This window comes from Scyliorhinus torazame, chromosome 4 (genome assembly GCF_047496885.1).
Source record: "Scyliorhinus torazame isolate Kashiwa2021f chromosome 4, sScyTor2.1, whole genome shotgun sequence".
Taxonomy (NCBI): Eukaryota; Metazoa; Chordata; class Chondrichthyes; order Carcharhiniformes; family Scyliorhinidae; genus Scyliorhinus; species Scyliorhinus torazame.
Genome location: NC_092710.1, coordinates 282,598,208 through 282,621,399, shown reverse-complemented (window position 1 = coordinate 282,621,399; position 23,192 = coordinate 282,598,208). Strand labels below are relative to the sequence as shown.

Sequence of the window (23,192 nt, the reverse complement as noted above, 5' to 3'; positions counted from 1 at the left end):
ACCCGGGATCTGTCAGCCAATGACATTACGGCTTCCAGTCCCACATGACCCCTAATACATACTACCACATTCACCCCTTGTCAAAAATGAACCCGGCGGGGTGATGCTTCGCATGGTGGTAAGGGTTTACAGGGCTGGTCCTGGGAGGGAAAAACATTCGTATGGCAATACAGTATGTACAATTTTGTCCTGTTTCAACTATTTACAGAAGGTATCGGGAGAAAAGCAAAATGATCTTGTGAAAAGTCCATATATTGGTTTAGATCGACGCCACGAGTTGGTCGGGCGGCCTGGTCGTCCGTGTCGATCGCCTCGGCCCCGGTGGTGGTGGTGGTGCTTGTACCGGTGTTGTCGTCTCCGGGAGCCTTACGGTTTCAGCTTGGGCTTTATCCTTGGTCGGGCCTGAGGGGAGGGGAACCGATCCTCCTGGGAAGGGGGCGGTCGCGGGGTGCGGCGGTGGCAGGAAGGGGGGGGTTGGGTGAATGATGTCGGGGGGGTGTGTGTGTTGCCGGCGGGCGCCAGATCCCGCAGGGAGACCGTGTCCTGTCGGCCGTCGGGATACTCCACGTAAGCGTACTGCGGGTTCGCGTGGAGGAGGTGAACCCTTTCGACCAACGGGTCCGCCTTGTGTGCCCGCACATGCTTACGGAGCAAGATGGGTCCTGGGGCCGCCAGCCAGGTCGGCAGCGAGGTTCCAGAGGAGGACATCCTAGGGAAAACAAGGAGACGCTCGTGAGGCGTTTGATTAGTGCTCGTACATAATAGCAACAGGATGGAGTGGAGAGCGTCCGGGAGGACCTCCTGCCACCGTGAAACTGGGAGGTCCCTGGACCATAGGGCCAGTAGGACGGTCTTCCAGACCGTGCCGTTCTCCCTCTCTACTTGCCCGTTCCCCCGGGGGTTGTAGCTGGTCGTCCTGCTTGAGGCTATGCCCTTGCTGAGCAGGAACTGGTGCAGCTCGTCACTCATGAAAGAGGACCCCCTGTCGCTGTGGACGTATGCGGGGCAACCGAACAGTGTGAAGATGGTGTTCAGGGCTTTAATGACTGTGGCCGCGGTCAAGTCAGAGCAGGGAATGGCGAATGGGAAGCGGGAGTATTCGTCCACCACATTAAGAAAGTATGTGTTGCGGTCGGTGGAGGGGAGGGGCCCTTTGAAATCGAGACTAAGGCGTTCAAAGGGGCGGGAAGCCTTAATCAGGTGCGCACCATCCGGCCTGAAAAAATGCGGTTTGCATTCCGCGCAGATGTGGCAGTCCCTTGTGACTGTACGGACCTCCTCTAAAGAGTATGGGAGATTGCGGGACTTGATAAAGTGGAAAAACCGAGTGACCCCCGGGTGGCAGAGGTCCTCGTGGAGGGTTTGGAGGCGGTTAATTTGTGCGTTGGCACATGTGCCGCGGGATAAGGCATCGGACGGCTCGTTCAGCTTTCCGGGACGATACAAAATCTCGTAGTTGAAGGTGGAGAGCTCGATCCTCCACCTTAAGATCTTGTCGTTTTTGATTTTGCCCCGCTGTGCATTATCGAACATGAAGGCTACCGACCGTTGGTCGGTGAGGAGAGTGAATCTCCTGCCGGCCAGGTAATGCCTCCAATGTCGCACAGCTTCCACGATGGCTTGGGCTTCCTTTTCCACTGAGGAGTGGCGGATTTCTGAAGCGTGGAGGGTTCGAGAGAAAAATGCCACGGGTCTGCCCGCTTGGTTAAGGGGGGCCGCTAGAGCTACGTCGGAGGCGTCACTCTCGACCTGGAAGGGGAGGGACTCGTCGATGGCGCGCATCGTGGCCTTTGCGATATCCGCTTTGATGCGGCTGAAGGCCTGGCAAGCCTCTGTCGACAGAGGGAAGGTCGTGGTCTGTATTAGGGGGCGGGCCTTGTCTGTGTACTGGGGGACCCACTGGGCGTAGTATGAAAAGAACCCCAGGCAGCGTTTCAGGGCTTTTGAGCAGTGCGGGAGGGGAAATTCCATGAGGGCGCGCATACGTTCGGGGTCGGGGCCTATTATCCCATTGCGCACTACGTAGCCCAGAATGGCTAGCCGGTTGGTGTGAAAAACGCACTTGTCCTCGTTGTACGTGAGGTTCAAGGCTTTGGCGGTCTGGAGGAATTTTTGGAGGTTGGCGTCGTGGTCCTGCTGGTCGTGGCCGCAGATGGTTACATTGTCGAGATACGGGAACGTGGCCCGCAACCCATGTTGATCAACCATTCGGTCCATCTCCCGTTGGAAGACCGAGACTCCGCTTGTGACGCCAAATGGGACCCTTAGGAAATGGTATAATCGCCCGTCTGCCTCGAAGGCTGTGTACTTGCGGTCACTTGGGCGGATGGGGAGCTGATGGTAGGCGGACTTGAGGTCCACGGTGGAGAAGACTTTATATTGGGCAATCCGATTGACCATGTCAGATATGCGGGGGAGAGGGTACGCGTCTAGTTGTGTGTACCTGTTGATGGTCTGGCTATAGTCGATGACCATCCTTTGTTTCTCCCCTGTCTTCACTACTACCACCTGTGCTCTCCAGGGACTATTGCTGGCCTGGATTATGCCTTCCTTTAGTAGCCGCTGGACTTTGGACCGAATGAAGGTCCGGTCCTGGGCGCTGTACCATCTGCTCCTAGTGGCGACGGGTTTGCAATCCGGGGTGAGGTTCGCAAACAAGGACGGGGGTTGCACCTTGAGGGTTGCGAGGCCGCAGATAGTGAGTGGGGGTATTGGGCCGCCGAATTTGAATGTAAGGCTCTGTAGATTGCACTGGAAATCTAATCCCAGTAAGGTGGGGGCGCAGAGTTGGGGAAGGACGTGTAGTTTGTAGTTTTTGAACTCCCTCCCCTGCACCGTTAACTATGCAGAAACCTTGTATCTGTACAGAGTGGGATCCTGCAGCTAGGGAAATCTTTTGTGCGCTGGGATAAGTGGTCAAGGAACAGCGTCTTACCGTGTCGGGGTGGATAAAGCTCTCCGTGCTCCCGGAGTCGACTAGGCATGGTGTCTCACGGCCGTTTATTAGCACCGTTGTCGTCGTCGTCTGGAGTGTCCGGGGCCGAGCTTGATCGAGCGTAATTGAAGCGAGACGTGGTTGTAGTAGTGGAGTGGGTTCCGTTGTTGCCGTCCAAGATGGCGTCGGGGATGAACAAAATTGCCGCCCGAATACATCTCACATGGCTGGGTGGTCACAAGATGGCGGCGGGGGTGGACAAAATGGCCGCCCCCACGCGTCGTACAGGTCTGGGGTTGTCCAAGATGGCGGCGCCCTTCTTCCCCTCGTGGTGGTCGGGACCCAAAATGGCGGCGTCTGCGGGTCGCACATGGGGCGCTGGGGGGGTTGGGGAGCGTTAGAGACGCGCAGAACTCCCTCTTCTCCGTGGAGAGTGGTGGTCGGGACCCAAAGCGGTAGCGCCGGCGGGTCATACATGGGGTGCGGGGGGGGGGCGTTGGGAGCGTAAGCGGCGTGCAGGGCTCCCTGTTCTCCCGGGACCGCGGTGGTCGGGACCCAGAGCGGCTGCGCCTGCGGGTCGTACATGGTGCGCTGGGAGGGTTGGGGAGCGTAAACGGCTTGCAGGGCTCCCTGTTCTCCCGGGGCAGCGGCGACCTCGCGGGACCGGCACACAACCGCGAAATGGCCCTTTTTCCCGCAGCTCTTGTAGATAGCTGCCCGGGCCGGGCAGCGCTGTCGGGGGTGTTTCGCCTGGCCGCAGAAATAGCAGCGGGCCGTTCTGAGGTAGGCCTCGAAACAAGTCTGCCAGTGCTTGAAGGCTGCTGCCGCGTTCACTGCGTGGGGGCTGATCCTCAGGCATTCCGGGATGATCCTGAGCTCCATAGTCCTTTTTAGGCACGCTTAATAAATTGTAGCGCACAAAGACTCCGTGAGACGGATAGAGTGAAGTCGATGAGGCTTTATTAAGCGTGTCTGTTCCCCCGCAGCTCGATAGTAGAATGGCCTGCGGGGGAGGACTCCGGCTTCTTATACTCCGCCTTCAGGGCGGAGCTAGAGGTCAACGGCCAACCAGGACCCGGGATCTGTCAGCCAATGACATTAGGGCTTCCAGTCCCACATGACCCCTAATACATACTACCACAGAGGGGAAATTGGAGGTGGTGGTTTTTCAATTAAATTGCTCCCCTTGTCTTCCCCGGTGATAGAAAGGCGATGGTTTCAGTGTCAGCTTGTTGGGGTGCCATACTGCCTTGTGTAGTTCGTAAATAATGGAGACAAGCACACTGCTGGTGGAGGACGTGAATATGAAGTCAGCGGCAGCGATCAAGTAGTTTGCACTAATTGGACAGTGTCAAGCTCCTTGCTCTTTCTGCACCCATCCAGGTAAGTGGTGAGTATTTTATTCGTCCTTACTGTAATCTTGTGGATAATGGGGAGACTTGTAGATAGTGTAAAGAATTTGAACGGTAAGGGACTGTGCCACATGTAGCTGAGTACCAGTGTCTGCTGCTCTAGTAACCACAATTTGAATTGTCCACTTGGAGTTTTGATGTTAATGGTCAGCAGATGGTTTGACATTTTCTTGTTTGAGATGGTTTTTACTTGACATGGTTGGTACCTACCATTTGTCAGCTCAAGTCTGAATATTATCCAGGTTTAACATAGCGCAGGATCTAGATAGTTTCATTACTGCAGGAATTCAGAACAAGGATTAACATTGTAGAACCATCCACAAAGAGCTCAACGTCATTATGATGCAAAGAAGATCTTTGATAAAACAGCAGAAAGTGTTTGGCTGAGGATGCTTTCTGGAGGAACTCTTGCATCACTTTCCTGAGCTGTGATGACTGACTTCCAACAACCTGGAGACTTTCCACTCTGTTGAGTGAGTTCTGATGGTCACTGGAGCGTTCTCCCTCTGAACTTTGCCCCCTGCATCCCCCATCACTTCATTGACCTCAGTTTTGACAGGTCTCTATGGTGCCATTGTTAGACAGGTACTGCCTTAATTTTAAGGAACTACTCTCACAAGCCCTCTGGCATTGAATGCGTGAAATACATTTTTAAAATATTAAAATATTTCTTAACTTTGTATACATAAAATAAATATTTCCTTACATTTTCTGCACATTTTGTTTCCAAAATAATCTATACCGAGTCATACAAAGTTCAGAAATTTAATCCATTTCTATGTAAGGTAGGGGAGTGAAACCAGAAGGAGCAATGACACAGAAACTAGCATCATTTTATTCTGGGTTAGAAAGAAAATCAACTCGGTTTTTCTACTCTGCATTTGAATACAGGACAAAATAGACATGATTGAAATCAACTCTCCCGCTTCACAGTCAAGTAGCCTGCCAATGCGTAATGTTTAGGCCCAAGCACGAAGAAGACAGCTCTTGTCAATTGAACACATTCCTTAATGAGAAAACAGAACAAGAGTCCAAGATGTGGACCAAAAAACGGTTGAACTGGGTAGCAATCAAAATACAGTTAGTGAGCGCCATTCTCCCATGCCACGCCGTATGGGAGAATCGCCCTTCGCGCCATTTTTTCCCGCGGCACCGGTCCGCCGCTGGCAGGCGATTCTCCGAGGAGCGGAGAATCGGCGCCATTTGCGCCAGTGCGCCGCCGGTCGCAGGCCGCTGTTTGCGGCTGGGCCGCCGATTCTCCGGCCTTGAGGGGCCGAGCGGCCGCGCAGAAATGGCAGAGTCCTGCCGGTGCTGTTCACACCTGCTCGCAGCCGGCGAGAACTTGGCACGTAGGGTCGGGTGGTGGCCTGTGGAGCGGGGAAAAGCACTCCTTCACGGGGGGGGGGGGGCTCCGTTGGGGTCTGGCCCATGATCGGGCCCACCGATTATTACGCAACCGGCCCCTGAACCCCCACGCCATGTTGCGGCGGGGCCGGCGTGCTAAGGAAGTCCCCCACGCATTTGTGGGTTGGCGGGGCGCCCATTTGGCACCGGGAAGGGAGGCTGGAGCGGTGTGAACTGCTCCAGCGCTGTGCTGACCCCCTGTGGGGGCCAGAATCGCTACTGCCCGCGCCCGTTTCACGCAGTTGTGAAACGCAATGGCGTTCATGACGGCGCGAACACTCTGTCTCCATTTTGGAGCATCGCGCCCGGTGCCTTTATCCATGAGGGTGTCTGCTAGTTTAACATTATGTTTTGTTTGATTCTCATGTAAATTATAACTTGTACTTGTCAAACAAGATAATATAATTCTGAAGCCACATTGTCCTCACGTAATCAACTTTAATTACTGATATGTGGGTGAGTGCAATGAAATGTTTGAACAGATGATCTTCAAGTAAGCAAATAGATAAAGAAGTGAAATCTATGTTCAGAGAATGACAAGATTGATGAGGTTGGAAAAACGAGTAGGATATGTCTCTTCAATGAAATCTTACACAATGGGCTGCGACAAGCAAACTCAGAAGCTGACAGGTTCCCAAGAATGAGTAGCATCCAGACTTACGGTTAGCAGATTCACTTGGTTGAACAACAATTGAACGGAGGATGAATGTACTGTGTAATAAGGTAACTGGTACTTTCTGATAGAAATTGCAAGGATACCAAATTGTCAATTCAGCTGGAAGGAATAACTTGGGCAAACATGACAACTTTTCCTTGCTGAATACAGTTTGTATGAAGCCTGGGAGACAAGGGCAAGATCCTATTGGAGCAAGACGCTCCGACTCAATAGCCTAATCCCACTTTCCTCCATATGCTTTGATCCCCTTCACCCTAACTGCTGTATTTAACTGCTTCCTGAAACCATACAATGTTTTGGACTCAACTACTTTCTGTGATAATAAATTCCACAGTCTCACCACTCTCTGGGTGAAGAAATTTCTCCTCATCTCTGTCCTAAATGGTCGACCCCATAACCTCCGACAGTGCTTGATTGAGAGCTCTGGCTGTCTGATCCTCCTTCTACGCGCGGCCCCAGAACACTGGCCCCTTGTTGGTGAGGGTCCCGCGTGCGTAAGACGTGGCCCAACTGCGCATGCGCAGGACCCTACGTGCAGGGCGTGAACCGCTCCAGCGCCGTGCTGGCCCCCTGTGGGGACCATAATAGGTCGTGCCCGGGCCCTGTTCGCGCCATCGTGAAACGCGACGGCGTTCACGACGGCGCGAACACTTGGCCTCCATATCGGAGAATCGCCCCCTCTATTTTTCACTATCGAGTTAATTGCTTTGATACAGTGTAGAGTGGATGAATACGTATGGAGGTGCCACAGCTTGACATAGGGAAGGGAGGAGAGTGGGGTGCATTAGGAGCCATAGTGGTTGTTTGGGGGCATGCCTTGGCATAGGGAGCATGAGGGGTCAGAGGGGTTGTTTGGGAGGCATGGTGGGGGCACGAGGTGGCATGAATGGGACATGAGGTGTATGGAGGGTGAAAGAGTATAATGGGTGTGGGCCAGAGGGACATTGTGGGCTGGATTCTTCACATCCCGATATCGAAATTGCGGCTGGCGCGGGGGCGGAGAATCCATTTTCCTGCAAGGAATCGGGACCGGTGCCGGTTCCCCTATTCTGCGGGCCCCGAAAAGCGGCGTATTCCCCGCCACGCTGCCTGGGAGCTACCTGGGGCCATTGCCAGAAGCCGGCCCCGCCATTCTCCACCCCGACTGGCCGAAGTCCCGATGGCATAGAACCAATGTACTCCAGCCGGTCGGGATACTCGCGTGACGGCTGCGGACTCAATCCGCATCCGCCCTGGTTGGGGGCGGGCTGAACAGAGGGTGGGGGGGCTGCCTTATAGGCAGCCGGTAAATGCTGTTTGGGCGGTCAGAATCGGGCGCGCAGCCGATCGCGGGGGGGTTTCTTTTTTGGGTCCAACTCCGCGGTCCGAGTCCACCATGGAGCACGGCGCGTCGCCGTGTGCATGCGCGGCCTCCGACCTGGAAGTGTGGGGGCCTGTATCTGCAACAAAAGCTGCAATATCTACTCCAGGTCTCCGCTAGCCCCCTGCAAGGCTCGGAATTCGTGTCCCTTTGATGCCAGGTTTTCTGGCGTTGAACTCTACCGTTTTGACGCCGGCGTGGGGATATAGTCCCAATAACGGAGAATCCAGCAATCTGTTTTAGTTCTAACTGGGACAAAGTCCCACAGCACCCTGCAGGCCCGGTGACTGCCTCGAATATTTTCACAGGTTGACTGACCCGACTGCAGCCCACAATCCCCCCCCCCCCCCCCTCCCCCCACACCCATCGCAAATCTTCCCCCCTTTCCCCACAATTAAAATCCCTTCTTTGACAATTCAGTCATTCATAAAATCAAGGACATTTATAGTACAGAGGAGGCCATTCAACCACACTTCCCCCCCTCCGAGACAGGTGGGCCAAGCTAGGAACTTTCCCTCTGCCCATTACCCGCCTTGAGGATGAAATCCAGCCCATAGATTCCCACTCCAGAAAAATCTTACTTAACAATCAGTTTTCACACCTTCAAGACATCTCAAATGTTTCACATCCAATTAATTCCTTTTAAAATATGCAGGCAAAAATGCACACATACGAATTGGGAGCAGGTGTAGGCCATTCGAACTTGTTCCTCCATTCAATATGATCCTAGCTGATATGATTGCAAGCTCAACACCTCAGTTTCTGTAAACAGGAATGCAAAATGACCAGTTAATCTGTTGATTGTGGGATGTCTGTCAGCTAAAAATGTCATAGAATTTCTTCCAAGTAATTTTGTTAGAGGGAACACGTGATCACAGTAGAAAGTGTACAGGGGAGATATTTATGAGGCTGTTGCCAGAATTGGAAAATTTCAGCTCTGAAGGAATATTGGATAGGCTGAAGTTGTTTTCTTTGGAACAGAGGAAGTTGAGGGATGATTTAATATGAGGCACCCAGAGAGAGTGCACAAGGACATTATTCCCCTTAACAGTGAGGTCAATAATCAGGAGGCACAGATTTAAAGTAATTGGAGGGGGGTTGAGAAGAAATACCTTTCATCAAAGGGTTTTGGGAGTGTAGAGTTCATTGCCTGAGAGGGTGGTAGAGGCAGAAACTCTTGTTGCATTTAAAAGTAGACGTGTGCTTGAAGTACTGTACACTTCAGATCTGGAAAGTGAGATGAGGGTGGATCGCTCTTTTCAGCTGGCACTGACATGATAGGTGGAATCTTGTACCCTCACCCAGGTGTGTTTGGTGGCAGAGGGGTATCTAAGAGCAGCAGATACCTGGGAATCCCACCACCTGGAAGTTCTCCTCCAAGTATCTCACCACCTGACCTGGATGCATATCACAGTTCCTTCACTGTCGCTGGGGCAACACCCTGGAACCCCTCCCTAACAGCACAGTGGGTGTACCTACACCTCAAGGACTGCAGCGGTTCAAGAAGGCAACCAGGGATGGGCAATAAATGCTGGCAATGCCCACATCCTGTAAATGATTTTTTTAAAAAACTGGCAGAAAGGTTGTGGGTGGAGAGTCTGCCATTTACCATTTCCACCCTGATTAAGTCCAGGCAATTTGACCCCTCGAGTGGGTGTAGTACTGGCAGCAGCCACGCTCTCTCCAGTGGTGCTGTTGAGGACAGAAGAGCTACCAGCCTCTGATTTGCCAGTTACTCTCGGCAGGCAGGCTTCCAGCAATGGGGTCCTTGATCCTGGGGTAAGGCCCACCACTGAGCTGTTAAATGCCTGAATGGCAAGGTGCATGCTGCACTTAACTTTAGATTATGCAGTCTGGTCTTAGAGTGATCCTTAACCACACAGACTACTTACAGAGCAACAAGAATGAAGCTGAAACTTAGGCGTGGACTTTCATCCTCAAGGCGAATAGGGAAGTCAGGAAAATTCCCAGTTCGGTCCAGCCGCCAAAGACAATGCCCTCCAGGTGCTTGATGAAGGCTGGATTTGGGCCAGTCAACCTGGGAAAAGATGAGGAGGCAGCCACAGGGGCAGAGGTATATGTTTAAAAAGCATACATAATGAGGTTTGTTTGAGAGCCCAAACAGCTATTCAAACATGCCTCACAATGTCCCAGAGGAAGCATTGCGATTGTCAGCTCAGTCTCTCTGGTCAATTTCACAATATTCTTTTGGCACAAGTTAAGTGGTTTCAAGGGTTTGTGGTTTATTCTTTTTGAAACTTGAAAGGTCTGGATGATTGACATTTTTTTTGCATGCAATCCAGACATTTTTTCATGTTTAGGAGAAAGTTACCAATGGATTGTATTTTTACATAGCTATTTTTAAAAACCCATTGCACTCTACAGTGTTCATTGATTCTGGAAAGTCTACAGTACGTCAATGGGCATGGAAGTGCCAGAGCTTGGCACAAGGGCACGAGGGGGAGAAAGGCAGAGCTTGGCATAGTGGGTCTGAGGGAGAGGGTGGAAGGACAGAGCTTGGCATAGTGGGCCTAAAGAGGGATAGGGGCATAATTTGGCATGGGGGCATGAGGGGGACCTACTGACATTTTAAAATGTCCCCTCATACATATAGGGTTTACAACTCCTCCAAGAGACCGTGAAACACGACTCTTTAAAATTATGCCCACCATGAAAATTGTAGAGGGGTAGGACATGCCTATCTCTGCAATGGATCCAATCAGTGCTAAAAGTGGGGTTTTGATTGGACCAACCAACACCCCTTAAAGGAACTCCCCAAAATTGCCTAGTCCAGGAATGGGATCGGGAATCTCAGAATCAGGACTCACACACCATTTTTAAAGGGTTCCAAAGTCAACCCAACTGAATGAAAATCCAGGCCTTAGAGAGTGTGCAATAATGGGGAAGAATAGCAAGTGGAACTTAGAAAGAGCAAGACAGAAGATCAATGCTGGAAGCTACAAGTGAGCAATTAATTGCCTAATAGATGACCGCCATTTTTGTGGATCCTAAGGATGTGAAAGATTTCAGCAAGATTATGGTCTTTTTTTGAAAGCCTTCTGGAGACCACAGGTACTTGGTTTAAATCCATCAGGGTATTCACAGGGAGCCGTGCCCACCCATCAACAGGCTGGTTAGCTCTGTAAGCACCTCAGAAATATGGAACACTACCTCAATGCTAATAAAAGCCTGAGTATGTTCTCAGTTGGAGATTCAGGCACAGTGGAAATTTGCAGGTCAGTGCTGAATAGCGGTGGAGACTCACACTTTCACTGCTTGAAAATAGCATTATTTGCTAAGCATCTGAAGGAATGATCGTGGTGCGCAACTACACAGTCACGGAATTAGCTTCACTTTGATTGATGGGACAGCCCAGCGTGAAATGCGTGTCATGCAGTTCAGTCTTTGGAAATTGTGAAAAACTGCTAAAGAAAAAAGAGGTAGTTTGACAAATTGCTGAAGTTAGAATTTCCATTTTTTCTTTTCTCTCTTTCAATCCTGTCTGTGATTGCATCATGAAATCTGAACGAAAGTGACTTTCTCCAGGGAAACATTTGTCTCACACTTTAATAAATTATTCAGTTAATTCGTCATCTGACAAGGAGATTTTATGCCCCTGAGTGTTAAGTATGAATCAGCATTGTGGAGGCCTATACTGGGGATGTGGTCTAGGCACAGCAGCGGCCTGCTGGCACCTTGCCTAGGTAGCCATTATTAATCAATGAGGCTGGATAACGGGCACTGGAAGGTTATTCCACAGACAAGAGCCCTCACAATCAACCTTAACTCCATCAGCATATGGAAACCATGTATGTCCATTCACAGGATTACTACACTGCAATCACAGGCAGGAACCTTATTCGTCCTTTTTATTGTGCAGGAATGTTAGGGCACCCAAAGAATGTGAAGGTTGCACACTAAATAGTAAGGCAGAAAATGGGTGCGATTTAACTAAAAGGGTGGAAACTGAGTGAGTAGCGCTGGGGCGACCCTGCTATCGAACTGCATTCTGTTTAGTTTTCGGCCCCCGGTACCCAATACCCCAACGGAACCCCCAGACCCTCCCAAAACTCCAACTCACATGTTGGGGGGGGGGGGTCCTCAAGTCCCATTGCAGCCCACCACATACCAGCAGGGCACCCTGGGTCCGATTGTTGGCGTGGGAAAAATGTCAGCTTATCCCCTTGGCATTCAGGTGGCACTGCCAGGGTGCCCAGTTGCTCTGTCAGGGCATCAGGCTCAGGTGGCACCAGCAGTGCCAGAGTGCCAGCCTGGCCAGATGCCAATTACCTGGGGACCTCCTTTGTGGGGACCAGTACTACAAATAATAATAATAATCTTTATCCTTGCCACAAGAAGGCTTACATTAACACTGCAATGATGTACTGTGAAAGTCCCCGAGTCGCCACACTTGGGCGCCTGTTCGGGTACACTGAGGGAGAATTCAGAATTTCCAATTCACCTAACAGCCCCTCTTTGGGAACCTGTGTGAGGAAACCGGAGCATCCAGAAGAAACCCACGCGGCCACGGAGAATGTGCAGAATCCGCACAGACAGTGACCCAAGCCGGGAATCGAAACTGAGTCCCCGTCGCTGTGAAGCAACAGTGCTAACCACTGTGCTACCCCCATTAATTGGCGCTCAGCTGAAGTCTCCTCGGCGAGGCCAATGGATGCCAGATGGCGGATCATTCCGGCGTCAGCACGGTTAAGTGGTTCTTAAACTCGGGTCCCGTCCATTGTGTGCAGGATCCAGATCGCAACGTCTCATAGGATCTGGTGTTCAGCAAACGGGAACGACCAGCCGCGTCCCGTCCCGATTCCGGTGGGACGCGGCTGGTAAATCGCACCCAATAAGCAGGAGAGGAATGGTTGCCTGAAATTTAGAGCGGATAATAATCAATCTGAAGCTGGATTATCGAGTCCAAGTGACCATTATCTTTCTTTGCCTCAGTCTGTTCTCGGTGATAAAATGAATTACAATACTAAAGGGGCTTCTGCACGCCATACAATTGTTCAGGAAAGTGAATCAACAGGGGTGAGATCTCCACCTGTCATCCTCCAGACGGATCAAATGCACCCACCTCTCACATTCGCCAGCCACCCACTCAACATGGGGTGGGGGGGGGGGGGGCATTACATTCTGCCCTGAAGGTTTGGGTGAAGGTCTGAGTTTTAAAGAGGTGTTTAAAGGCAGGGAGGATGATGGGGAAGTTGTAGAGATAAGGGATGGAGTTCCATAGAGTAGACATGAAGAGGCTGAAGGCTCTTCCACCCCTGTGGAGAAAAGAAAGGGGAGAAGGCCCTCAGAGAACTCAGGAAGTGAACATGAAAGTGAGAGCAAGACCACTTTTCAAACACGAGCTCAACTTTGTTAATTTAATGCTCACATTTAACTATTAAAAATCTAAAACTATGTTAATATTGGGTGGGATTTAATGGTAATAAATTCCGGTCCCTTGCCGGCACTCGGGTTTCCCGGCGATGAGGGGTGCTGTCACTGGGAACGGCGGTAGGTAGATACCGCAGGCGGGCCGCCTTCGCCGCCGAAAAACATGCGGCAGGGTGGTCCGTAAATCCCAGACATTATTATCTTTTCAGAGTGTTTCCCTGTTTCCTCCATTTCCTTGTCCATCTTGCCCATCCTTGTTTTGCTATTTCAAAACCAAACGTTTTGCTGAAGGTAAACCTGACCAACATTGGGCAACACCACGACTGCTTAGAGAGTTACAATATGGAAATACAGCCATGTTGCTGGTTAATGTGGAACTCGTCATCACATGGAGTCATTGAGGACATTAAAAAAAAATATTTTCCCTGGGGATGTGAAGTTACTGGCAAGGCCAGCATTTGTTGCTCATTCCCAATAGCATGAAAATGTAAAAGAGGGCAGGTGGCCGGCCCACCGCCTCCCCAGCCAGTCCTGAGACAGTCTTCATAATAAGCAGGTGCCAAAATTGGCAGCTCACCTGCCATATTTAAATAAATAATGCAAGTTCAATTAGGCCTCTCAGCAACTCTATCGATCTGAACAATACACCACTTGCACCAAAGTCCGACTGGAGTGGACAGCCAGGTAGCTACAGTGGAAAAGGCAGGAAGAAAGGGACATCACCTCATTCGGAAGGTGCACTGTGCGCATTGGGGGCACCACCCCCAGATGTCACCCCCCACCCTTCGTTCCACACTGCCTGCCCGAATAATCTCATCAAGCCTCACTTCTTGGAGATAGCGTTACAAGATTAAATAGACAAAATGTACTGGAAGATGCTTTAGAGACAATCTTTAAAAAAAATACACCAGCCCAATGACACCAAAGATTGAGCAACATAGGAATTAGCAGCAGAGTTAGGCAATTCAGTCCCTCGAGCCTGCTCCACCATTCAATCAGATCATGATCTCTTCCTGGTCTCAAATCCATCTCCTACCTGTTCCCTGTAATCCTATTAACCCGTTTTCTTATCAGAAATATATCTATCTCCTTCTTGAAACCATTTAATGACTCAGATTCCACCGCACCACGGGACAGCAAGTTCCACAAATTCACCACCCTCTGCGAAGGAGCCGGCCTGAAATGATCTCTTTCCATTGAGCAGGATTCTCCGCTGCAAATCTGGATTGCTGGCACTGACAGCGAGGACGGAGAATTTGGCAGCCAGCCAAATCTCCGTTAACTGCAGCGGGAACGGAGAATCCTGCCGGCATGGGGGGAACGGAGAATCAAAGTCATGAATGCTGCGGTTGTACTGCAGATTCAGTATCAATTCCCTGCTGTCGAAAGGGCAATATCATGTTGCCTGTGAAGACAAACATCAGCACACGTATGATAATCTCCAGGAAAGCATTCAAAACTACCTTTTTTTATAAAGTCTGAAAGACACTTGTTCAGCCCATTGTACCAGTTCAAAATGTAAAGGAGCAAGAGCTAGACATTCCACTGCGTCCCATTGTCTTCTCATCTGTGCTATTCTGCCAAACTTCAAGAACAACAGAAAAAATACTCAGCACACAGGAACTGACCCAGCTCCTCGCATGCGCACTTTACAGCATATTTTGCAGGCTCTTGTGTTTTGCCACTCTTTGGTATTAATCACAGCTCCTTATTCACATTCGTTTTAAAAATGCAGAGAGTACTGCACTGGCCGGCGCAGTATATAACTGCAGCAATTGCATCATGTTCAAGAACATGCATTTGAAGCAAGGTGAAAAGCATTTGTCAGTAATAGTGGGGGATGGGTGCGTAGTTATCCTAATTTACACCACTGCATGATAAACTACCATCTCTCTGCTACTATGTCTGTTCCACACAAAAACCCTGCTATGACTAATTAATAGCTTTTCTTAAGGCGTTTTGTATGAAACCACATTTTCTATCCTTCAGACCATGTGTGCAGCGGAATGGTATAATGTGTAAAATTCAATTAACTGCCTTCATTTTTCTTCTAACAGCATTCATCATTTACACGGTGTCAGCAGCACAGTAGGGGCGCTAAAAAAGTGATGCTGGTTTAACAGACTTATCTACACCAGAAACCCAGTCAAAATGTCTTTCTGAAAATCAGTTATTTTCCCTCCCAGCATTAGCAAGGGTTTACCTCAGACGGAGATGACAAGACAGCACAGAGGTGTTGAAACAAAGGGGGACAAAATCAACAAAAAGAAATCAGTGACTTTTGACAACATTTTCAAAAACATAGTGGCATTGCCAAAACTCACTGAAGGCATCATGTTACCTGGCTATGACAAACAGCACACAACTGACACCCAAGTAAGCCAGCAGAATATACATCCAGATATCAGGGGAGAGAGGATTCAGGAAGGAGAAAACGCCAGGGTTTGTACCGTTGGGCTTCCGGTACAAGATACTTATTCCCAGAGTCATGAATGGCTTTGAGAAGTCAATGACCTTCTCTCGGACGTAGGTGATAGTCAGGGGTGCAACTGCAAGATCAGCTTTCTGTGGACAGAAACAGAGAAAAAGATGCAGTTAGTATGCCAACAAAAGCAAACTGATGTAACAAGATAATATTAGTTATACAACTATGAGAAAACTAGTTGAAAATTGCTTCTTAGCAAATCCCACAGAGTGAAAGTGTATCAATGTAATAATGAGAGACATTTTGGCAATGGATTGGGCACCAATGAATATTGTTGCCGATAGCAAACATTGAGCAAAAGACTAAGCCATTCCTCCCACCAAAATCTATGAGGCTAGATTCTTCATTTCAGCGGCTAAGTCCGGCGTCAGTGGGGCATGTGTGGTCTTTAACGACCGAAAAATCGGCGTGCAACCCTCACCGATTCTGGCACCAGTGAGGGGCTAGCACCGCCGCTGACTGAAATCCCTGCCGCCCGCGCTGAAAACAGCTGGAAAATGGCCGGGAAATGGGCCATGCATGCGCACGGCTGATGACCTGCACCGGTCGCGCCGTACAACATGGCGCCGGCTGTGCCCGAACCCAACTCGCCAACCATGACCCCACACCCCAGCCCTTGCAGAAGACCCCTGGCCAGCGACACAGATCCCGGCCAAATGTGATGGCACTGAACACAGTCCAGTGTGTTTTATATGTACATGCAACAGGTCGCATGAACCTTTGTACACAAGGAGTGAGAGGACACTTCCAATTTATAGCAGAGGTGTTATCAGCAAAGTGTAATGGGAAACACTTATCAGCAGCGAGTGTAACCATTACAGTTTGGGTTTTTCAGATTCATTGCCACCAGTTACATTCTTAAGCAGACCTCACGGACTGAACCTTGTCATAGAACATACAGTGCAGAAGGAGGCCATTCAGCCCATCGAGTCTGCACCGACCCACTTAAGCTCTCACTTCCACCCTATCCCCGTAACCCAATAACCCCTCCTAACCTTTTTGGACACTAAGGGCAATTTAGCATGGCCAGTCCACCTAACCTGTACGTCTTTGGACTGTGGGAGGAAACTGGAGCATCCGGAGTAAACCTGTCTTATATCGAGAAAAATAATAGCATGGCACACCGATTATAGCATTGAACCCTTACTCTGTGCAGCAGTTATTCAAATATTTTGTGAGCTGTTATGTGAATTCTCCTCTCTTTACAGACAGTGGAAGCATTCTATCTGTGATATAACTTGGGGCTGGACTTTATGTTTCCCCACCGGAATTGTTTTCAGTTGGAGCAGGCCAGAGTGAGGTGGAGGGGTGGGGGGGAGCCAACCCCACCACCTTCCTGCCCTCAGAAATTTGGAGGGTAGGCAGGTGCCAAAATCAGCAGCCCACCCACCCATCATATTTAATTCACTAATCAATGTTAACAGGCCAATTGATCCCAATAAAATGCTGTCCATATCACTATGCAGCACGCTGTTAAAAATATATATTTTGTAAGGGCAGGAAAGAAGGGAAAGTACTTATCTTCAGGGGGTGGGTGCCCTTTGTACATTAGGGGGTCAACGCTCTTAAGATAATTACCCGTCCTTTCCTCTCCTCATACTAACCTGTTCTGCAAAGCCCATCATTCCCAACCCCTACCTCCACCCCTCCCTAAACAGTCTTTACACTCCCCAACCATTACCCGGAACTTAACTTGTTCCAGGATCCATGGGGATCCTCCTTGAACCTGTTTGCAATCCCGACAGCACCCACTAATGCACTCTCTGTGCTGCTGAGCCAATTGGACGGCAGCTCCGAGAGATGGGACTTCCTCCCCAGTGAGGAGTACAAGTCCCTCTGGCAGCCTATTTAGCCCACGCATAGCACATTACAGCTGTGAGGTGGGCTGGCATGGAACAAGTCGGCTCCATGCTGACTTTGCTTCCGAGTGGTGGTTGCCACAAACCATTCCCACCATAATATGCTGCCCTTGCTTTCTCTCTACATTTATCCATAACCATAAACATTTACTCACTGTAATCTGAGGTTAGCCTGATTTTGCTTGTCAGGTTTGCATAGAACTTTCAGTTGCCAACATGTTCACCAGGATTTTTAAGATGGTGGGGTATCCCGTCCTGCCAGCCGAAATGTCGGCGTGGAACATATCACTCCTGACATGCCTGCCTCCAATATGATTGACCAGCTTGCTGCCTCATGGCGCCGAGGTCCCAGGTTCAATCCCGGCCCTGGGTCACTGTCCATGTGGAGTTTGCAAATTCTCTCCATGTTTGCGGCAGTGAAACCCCCGCAAACCAAAGATTTGCAGGGTAGGTGGATTGGCCACGCTAAATTACCCCTAAATTAAAAAAAAGAATTGGGTACTCTAAATGTATGTTAAAATAATTTGATCGCCTGGCAGCTCTCTAGTCCCTGCAGCATCAGAAGCTGCAGTGGACAGGACTGGGTCTGTGTGTAATCCCTAGAGCCTCACGGTTTGAGGGTGTCAGGACGGGAGGCTTGGGGGTAGGGGTGGAGGTGGAAAGTGGGTAATTTGGGTGTTGGGGAGAGACTGGTAGTGGAGGGAAGTCAAGTGTTTATCAGATCTTAAGGGGCAGGGTACCAGAAGTTAAAAGGGGGCTCCCGACAGAGGCGGCAACCCCCTTCCCACCCGAGATCTGAACCCAATGATTTTTGAGCTTCCACCATGCCCAGGAACTTCTCCTACCAGTCTACAAAATCAGCCTGGGCGGAAAACGGCACTTAAGTGGTGGATAATTGGCCACTTCAGGGCCTCAGTTGACATAAGGGCGGATGGCCCATCTGAGGCCTTGTCTGCCTCAGCCTACAATTGCTGATGGGTCGGGGAGAGCAGGAATGTGGAGGGTAGCTCATCTGTGACATTCCACACTCACCGCAGCCCCCACCTTCCCCACCTACAAATCCACCAGCAAGGGGACATAGAATTCAGGCCTAGGTATTCTTTCACATCCTGACCCCTCCCCTTTCTCTCTCTCTCAACTGTCATTTTGTCTGAGATGATGTTTCTATTACAAAAAACTCGAATCATCAATGATTTTCACTTTTCGTGGAGCTAGTTGTCAAAAGCACTACTCCTGATTATAGTTTAAAGATGGGAAATGCTGGAAATGCTCAGCAAGCTGGCCACACTTGTACAAAGAAACAAATTAAAGTTTCAGGTCGATGATCTTTCATCGGGGGTCTATCGCCTGCTGCTGAACAGCTGGCAGGAGACCTGCATTTAGCCTCTGTGGGCTTGATACCAGGCAACAGTCTACCACTGGCCCATCAAGTACCTGAGTGGCGCACAAAACTAAGTGCCACTCAGGCACTTGACAGGCCAGTGGTGGGCCTTCACATAATATCAGGGTTGCAGGGGCAGGAGGCTCACCTGCCAGGAACTGCCAGTCAATCAGAGTCCAGCAACTCTTCTGTACTCAACAGTAAAAAGTCTTACAACACCAGGTTAAAGTCCAACAGGTTTTTTTCGATGTCACTAGCTTTCGGAGCGCTGCTCCTTCCTCAGGTGAATGAAGAGGTATGTTCCAGAAACATATATATAGACAGATTCAAAGATGCCAGACAATGCTTGGAATACGAGCATCAGCAGGTGATTAAATCTTTACAGATTTAAAGACCGGAGCAGGCAAGAAACCTTCAGTGAAACCTTAGTCCCAGAACAGTGTTGAAAATATTGGATTGTAAACAGTTATACTTTAAATTGTCCATTTATTTATCACTTGAGGAAAGTTGGGGTCTCAAGTATAGGTAATCAGAATTTCCACCTGAATACAAAGCCCATGTGATTCATGTTGCCATGGAAATTTACTTTGAGAGGGGAAAGTTCTAATAAATCCCTGAAAACAGGGCAGCACAGTGGTGCAGTGGTTAGCATTGCTGCCTACGGCACTGAGGACCCGGGTTCGAATCCCGGCCCTGGGTCACTATCCGTGTGGAGTTTGCACATTCTCCCCGTGTCTGCGTGGGTTTCACCCTCACAACCCAAAGATGTGCAGCTTAAATGGTTGGCCACACTAAATTGCCCCTCAATTGGAGAAAAATAATTGGGTACTCTAAATTTATAAAAAGAAAAAATCCCTGAAAACTCAAGACAAGTTTATTCTGCGACAATATCAGAAATATAAGAGCAGGTATTGGTCGTATAACGCTATAGTTCAGCATGCAAAAATGTGGATGGGAGATTGTTCTTAAATTCAAAAGACAGAGTTCATGAGGAGTTAAAATGAGGCTGCAAGATTTGCCTAGCTTGCTCTAGAGGAAGAATATCAAAGGAAAATTCCTCACTGTGAAAGATAGTTCTGAAATGAAAAGCTAAGAAAGGAAAAGAACAAAAGTAAATCCTCAGGAGCGAAGAATCACCTTGGGGTGGTTTGCCTACTTAAAGGACATTGTCTATGAAGTATGTTTTTTTCTGTTGTGCTAAATGTAAAAATGGTAATATTCTGTTCTGTGGTTTACATTATAAATTGCCGATAAAAATAGTGGTTCATCAATCCTGTTTTGTTACAGGAAAAGTCTTAAAAATGCAAAATCTTGTACCTTCCTTTCCACCATTAACTGGAAGTTTGAATTTCTTCTTGAAAGTTATCGGCCTCTCTGGAGATTGTAACACAATTCCAAGTTGTAATATTCCAGATCAGTGGAGTTTAATAGTTATATTTCCTCCCTGAATGGTGTGTGTCATTGTGGACAGTGTCACAGAGGCAAAAAAGCTACGCATAATTGGATCTTGTGATTTGGTCCAAAGTGCTGCTGTTTCAGATGATACAGACTAACGAAATGTAACTTATTTCATGCTATGTTGTGGAAGAAACAGATACTTTGGAGTAACTTTGTCAACCGGTCTGAGTGGATGGCTCGTAATCAAATTATCCTGGCTGGCGAGTTATGGCATCATTTGAGAATGCTGTGTTTATCACTAGGTACCTCCTAGCCTCTTTACTGAAAGAGCAGCGAATGAGCTCTGCTATCGCTGCATTATGCAGCAAAAATTTAATCTTTTGTTCAAAAACATTATGACTGAGTTAAGTATTTTAGCAACGCTTTTAAGTTAATATTTCCTATTTGATTGCAAACAGTGGATTCAACTCAACAATGAACAACACAACCACGGGACCAAAACACACCCATTAGTTCCCAAATGGATGACTGAACTGACATTGTCTTAAGATGTGGAGGAACTTGTGGGTTTACGACAGCATTAATTCAAGAGCAAATTTTAATAATAAGTGTGGCTAACCTGTGAACAAATCGTCCACCAACAAATGCATGAAGAAGCTGCAGCAGGAAGTATTGAACTATTTCTTAATTGCTTTTGCAATACACAAAAAATATTGGCTGTCTGGGAGTGATAACAATCAAATAGCTAAATAAAGGCTTCATATAAAATCACAAACCGCAAGGGTGAAGTTTTCGCATTTTATCATTCCTTTAAAATGTCCTGTAAACCTGACTCTTTTATTATCGTGAGTTCATCACAGTGAAGGATATTAGGGTTGTTAATGGAATTAAAATAACCTATTGCTATTCTCTAGCATCCTGCTTACCCCAAGTTAAAATTGACTCCTGGGGCGGGATTCTCCGACCCCCCCGCGCCAGTTGGCGGCCGCTGGCAGCGGCCCCTCCTCTCTCCCCCCCCCCCCCCGGCGATTCTCCGGCGCGCGATGGGCCGAGTGGCTGCCTGGCTTATGTTACGACGAGTACTTACTAGCGGGACCTGGCTCTGAGGGCGGCCTCCGGGGAGGCACGGGGGGGATCTGGCCCAGGGGGATGCCCCCATAGTGGCTTGGCCCGCAATCGGGGCCCATTGATCCGCAGGCAGGCCTGTGCCGTGGGGGCACAATATTCGTCTGCGCCAGCCGCTGTAACAGTCCACGATGGCTGACGCGGAGATAAACCTCCCTGCGCATGTGCTGGGATGACGCCAGCACACGCTGGCGCTCCCGCGCATGCGCCAACTCGCGCCGGCCGGCGGAGGTCCTTCGGCGCCGGTTGGCGTGGCACCAAGCACCTTCCGCGCCAGCCGGCACAGCGCAAACCAATCCCGCCCCTGGTATCAGCATCAGGCATTCCCGAGGTCCGGTACAACAAGTTTAAATGCTGAGCTCAGATCCAACCACGTGCTCTTCCTCAAACATTGTGTCTCAGACACCGAGCAGGAGCATAAGCGTTCAGCTGCCAGTTGGGGGATAAAAGTGGGAATGTCAACAGCACATTAGGGAGCTGGCTCCAACCCACCAATGTCCTCATGTAACTACGGTGCATGTGACTGTGTATGAGCAACCACCTTGGGGAAGGAAGGTTGTCAATTTCAATATATTGATGATTCAATTCCAACAATATTAACATGGATTAAGAGTTCATGCAGTCTGGAACACACCAGCGAAAGCAAGATCATCCAGTACCATGGACTAACAAATCCATAGAATTTCTACAGCGCAGAAGGAAACCATTTGGCCCATTGCATCTGTACCAACCCTCTGAAAGAGCACCTACCTAGGCCCACACCTTATCCATGTAACCCCACCTAACCTGCAATATTTGGACACTAAGGGACAATCTTTATCATGGCCAATCCACCTAACTTGCACACCTTTGGACTGTGGGAGAAAAGTGGAGCATCCAATGGAAACCCAAAGAGATGTGGAGAGAATGTGCAAACTCCACACAGTCACCCAAGGCCAGAATTGAACTCCGGTCTGACGCTGTGAGACAGCAGTGCTAACCACTATATTACGGTGCAGAACTAGAGACATGGGGCGTCATTCTCCGACCCCCCGCCGGGTCGGAGAATGGCCGTTGGCCGCCGTGAATCCCGCCGAAGTCTCCGCTCCCGGAGATTGGGCGGGGGCGGGAATCCGGCCGCGCCGGTTGGCGGGACCCCCCGCTGGATTCTCCGGCCCAGATGGGCCGAAGTCCCGCCCAGGAATTGCCTGTCCCGCCGACGTAAATCAAACCTGGTATTTACCGGTGGGACCAGGCGGCGTGGGCGGGCTCCGGGGTCCTGGGGGGGGGCGCGGGGCGATCTGACCCCGGGGGGTGCCCCCACGGTGGCCTGGCCCGCGATCGGGGCCCACCGATCCGCGGGCGGGCCTGTGCCGTGGGGGCACTCTTTCCCTTCCGCCTCCGCTACGGCTTCCCCATGGCGGAGGCGGAAGAGACTCTCCCCACTGCGCATGAGCGGGAAACTGACAGCGGCCGCTGACGCTCCCACGCATGCGCTGGGAAACTGACAGCGGCCGCTGACGCTCCCGCGCATGCGCTGGGAAACTGACAGCGGCCGCTGACGCTCCTGCGCATGCGCTGGGAAACTGACAGCGGCCGCGGACGCTCCCGCGCATGCGCAGCATTTCCGCGCCAGCTGGCAGGGAAACAAACGCCATTTCCGCCAGCTGGCGGGGCGGAAATCCCTCCGGCGTCGGCCTAGCCCCTCAATGTTGGGGCTAGGCCGCCAAAGATGCGGAGCCTTCCGCACCTTTGGGCCGGTGCGATGCCCGTCTGATTGGCGCCGG

General features: G+C 50.0%; 1 protein-coding gene across 7 annotated transcripts in view; it reads right to left on the bottom strand.

The window, feature by feature from the left end:
* Positions 1 to 23,192, bottom strand: part of LOC140410977 (glutamate receptor ionotropic, kainate 2) — a 682,991-nt gene that overhangs the window by 127,085 nt on the left and 532,714 nt on the right. For all 7 annotated transcript variants that reach the window (XM_072499848.1, XM_072499850.1, XM_072499849.1 and 4 more), the window contains exon 12: positions 15,520 to 15,743. In XM_072499848.1, the coding sequence (XP_072355949.1) occupies positions 15,520 to 15,743 (224 nt within the window). The remainder of the gene's footprint in view (positions 1 to 15,519; positions 15,744 to 23,192) is intronic.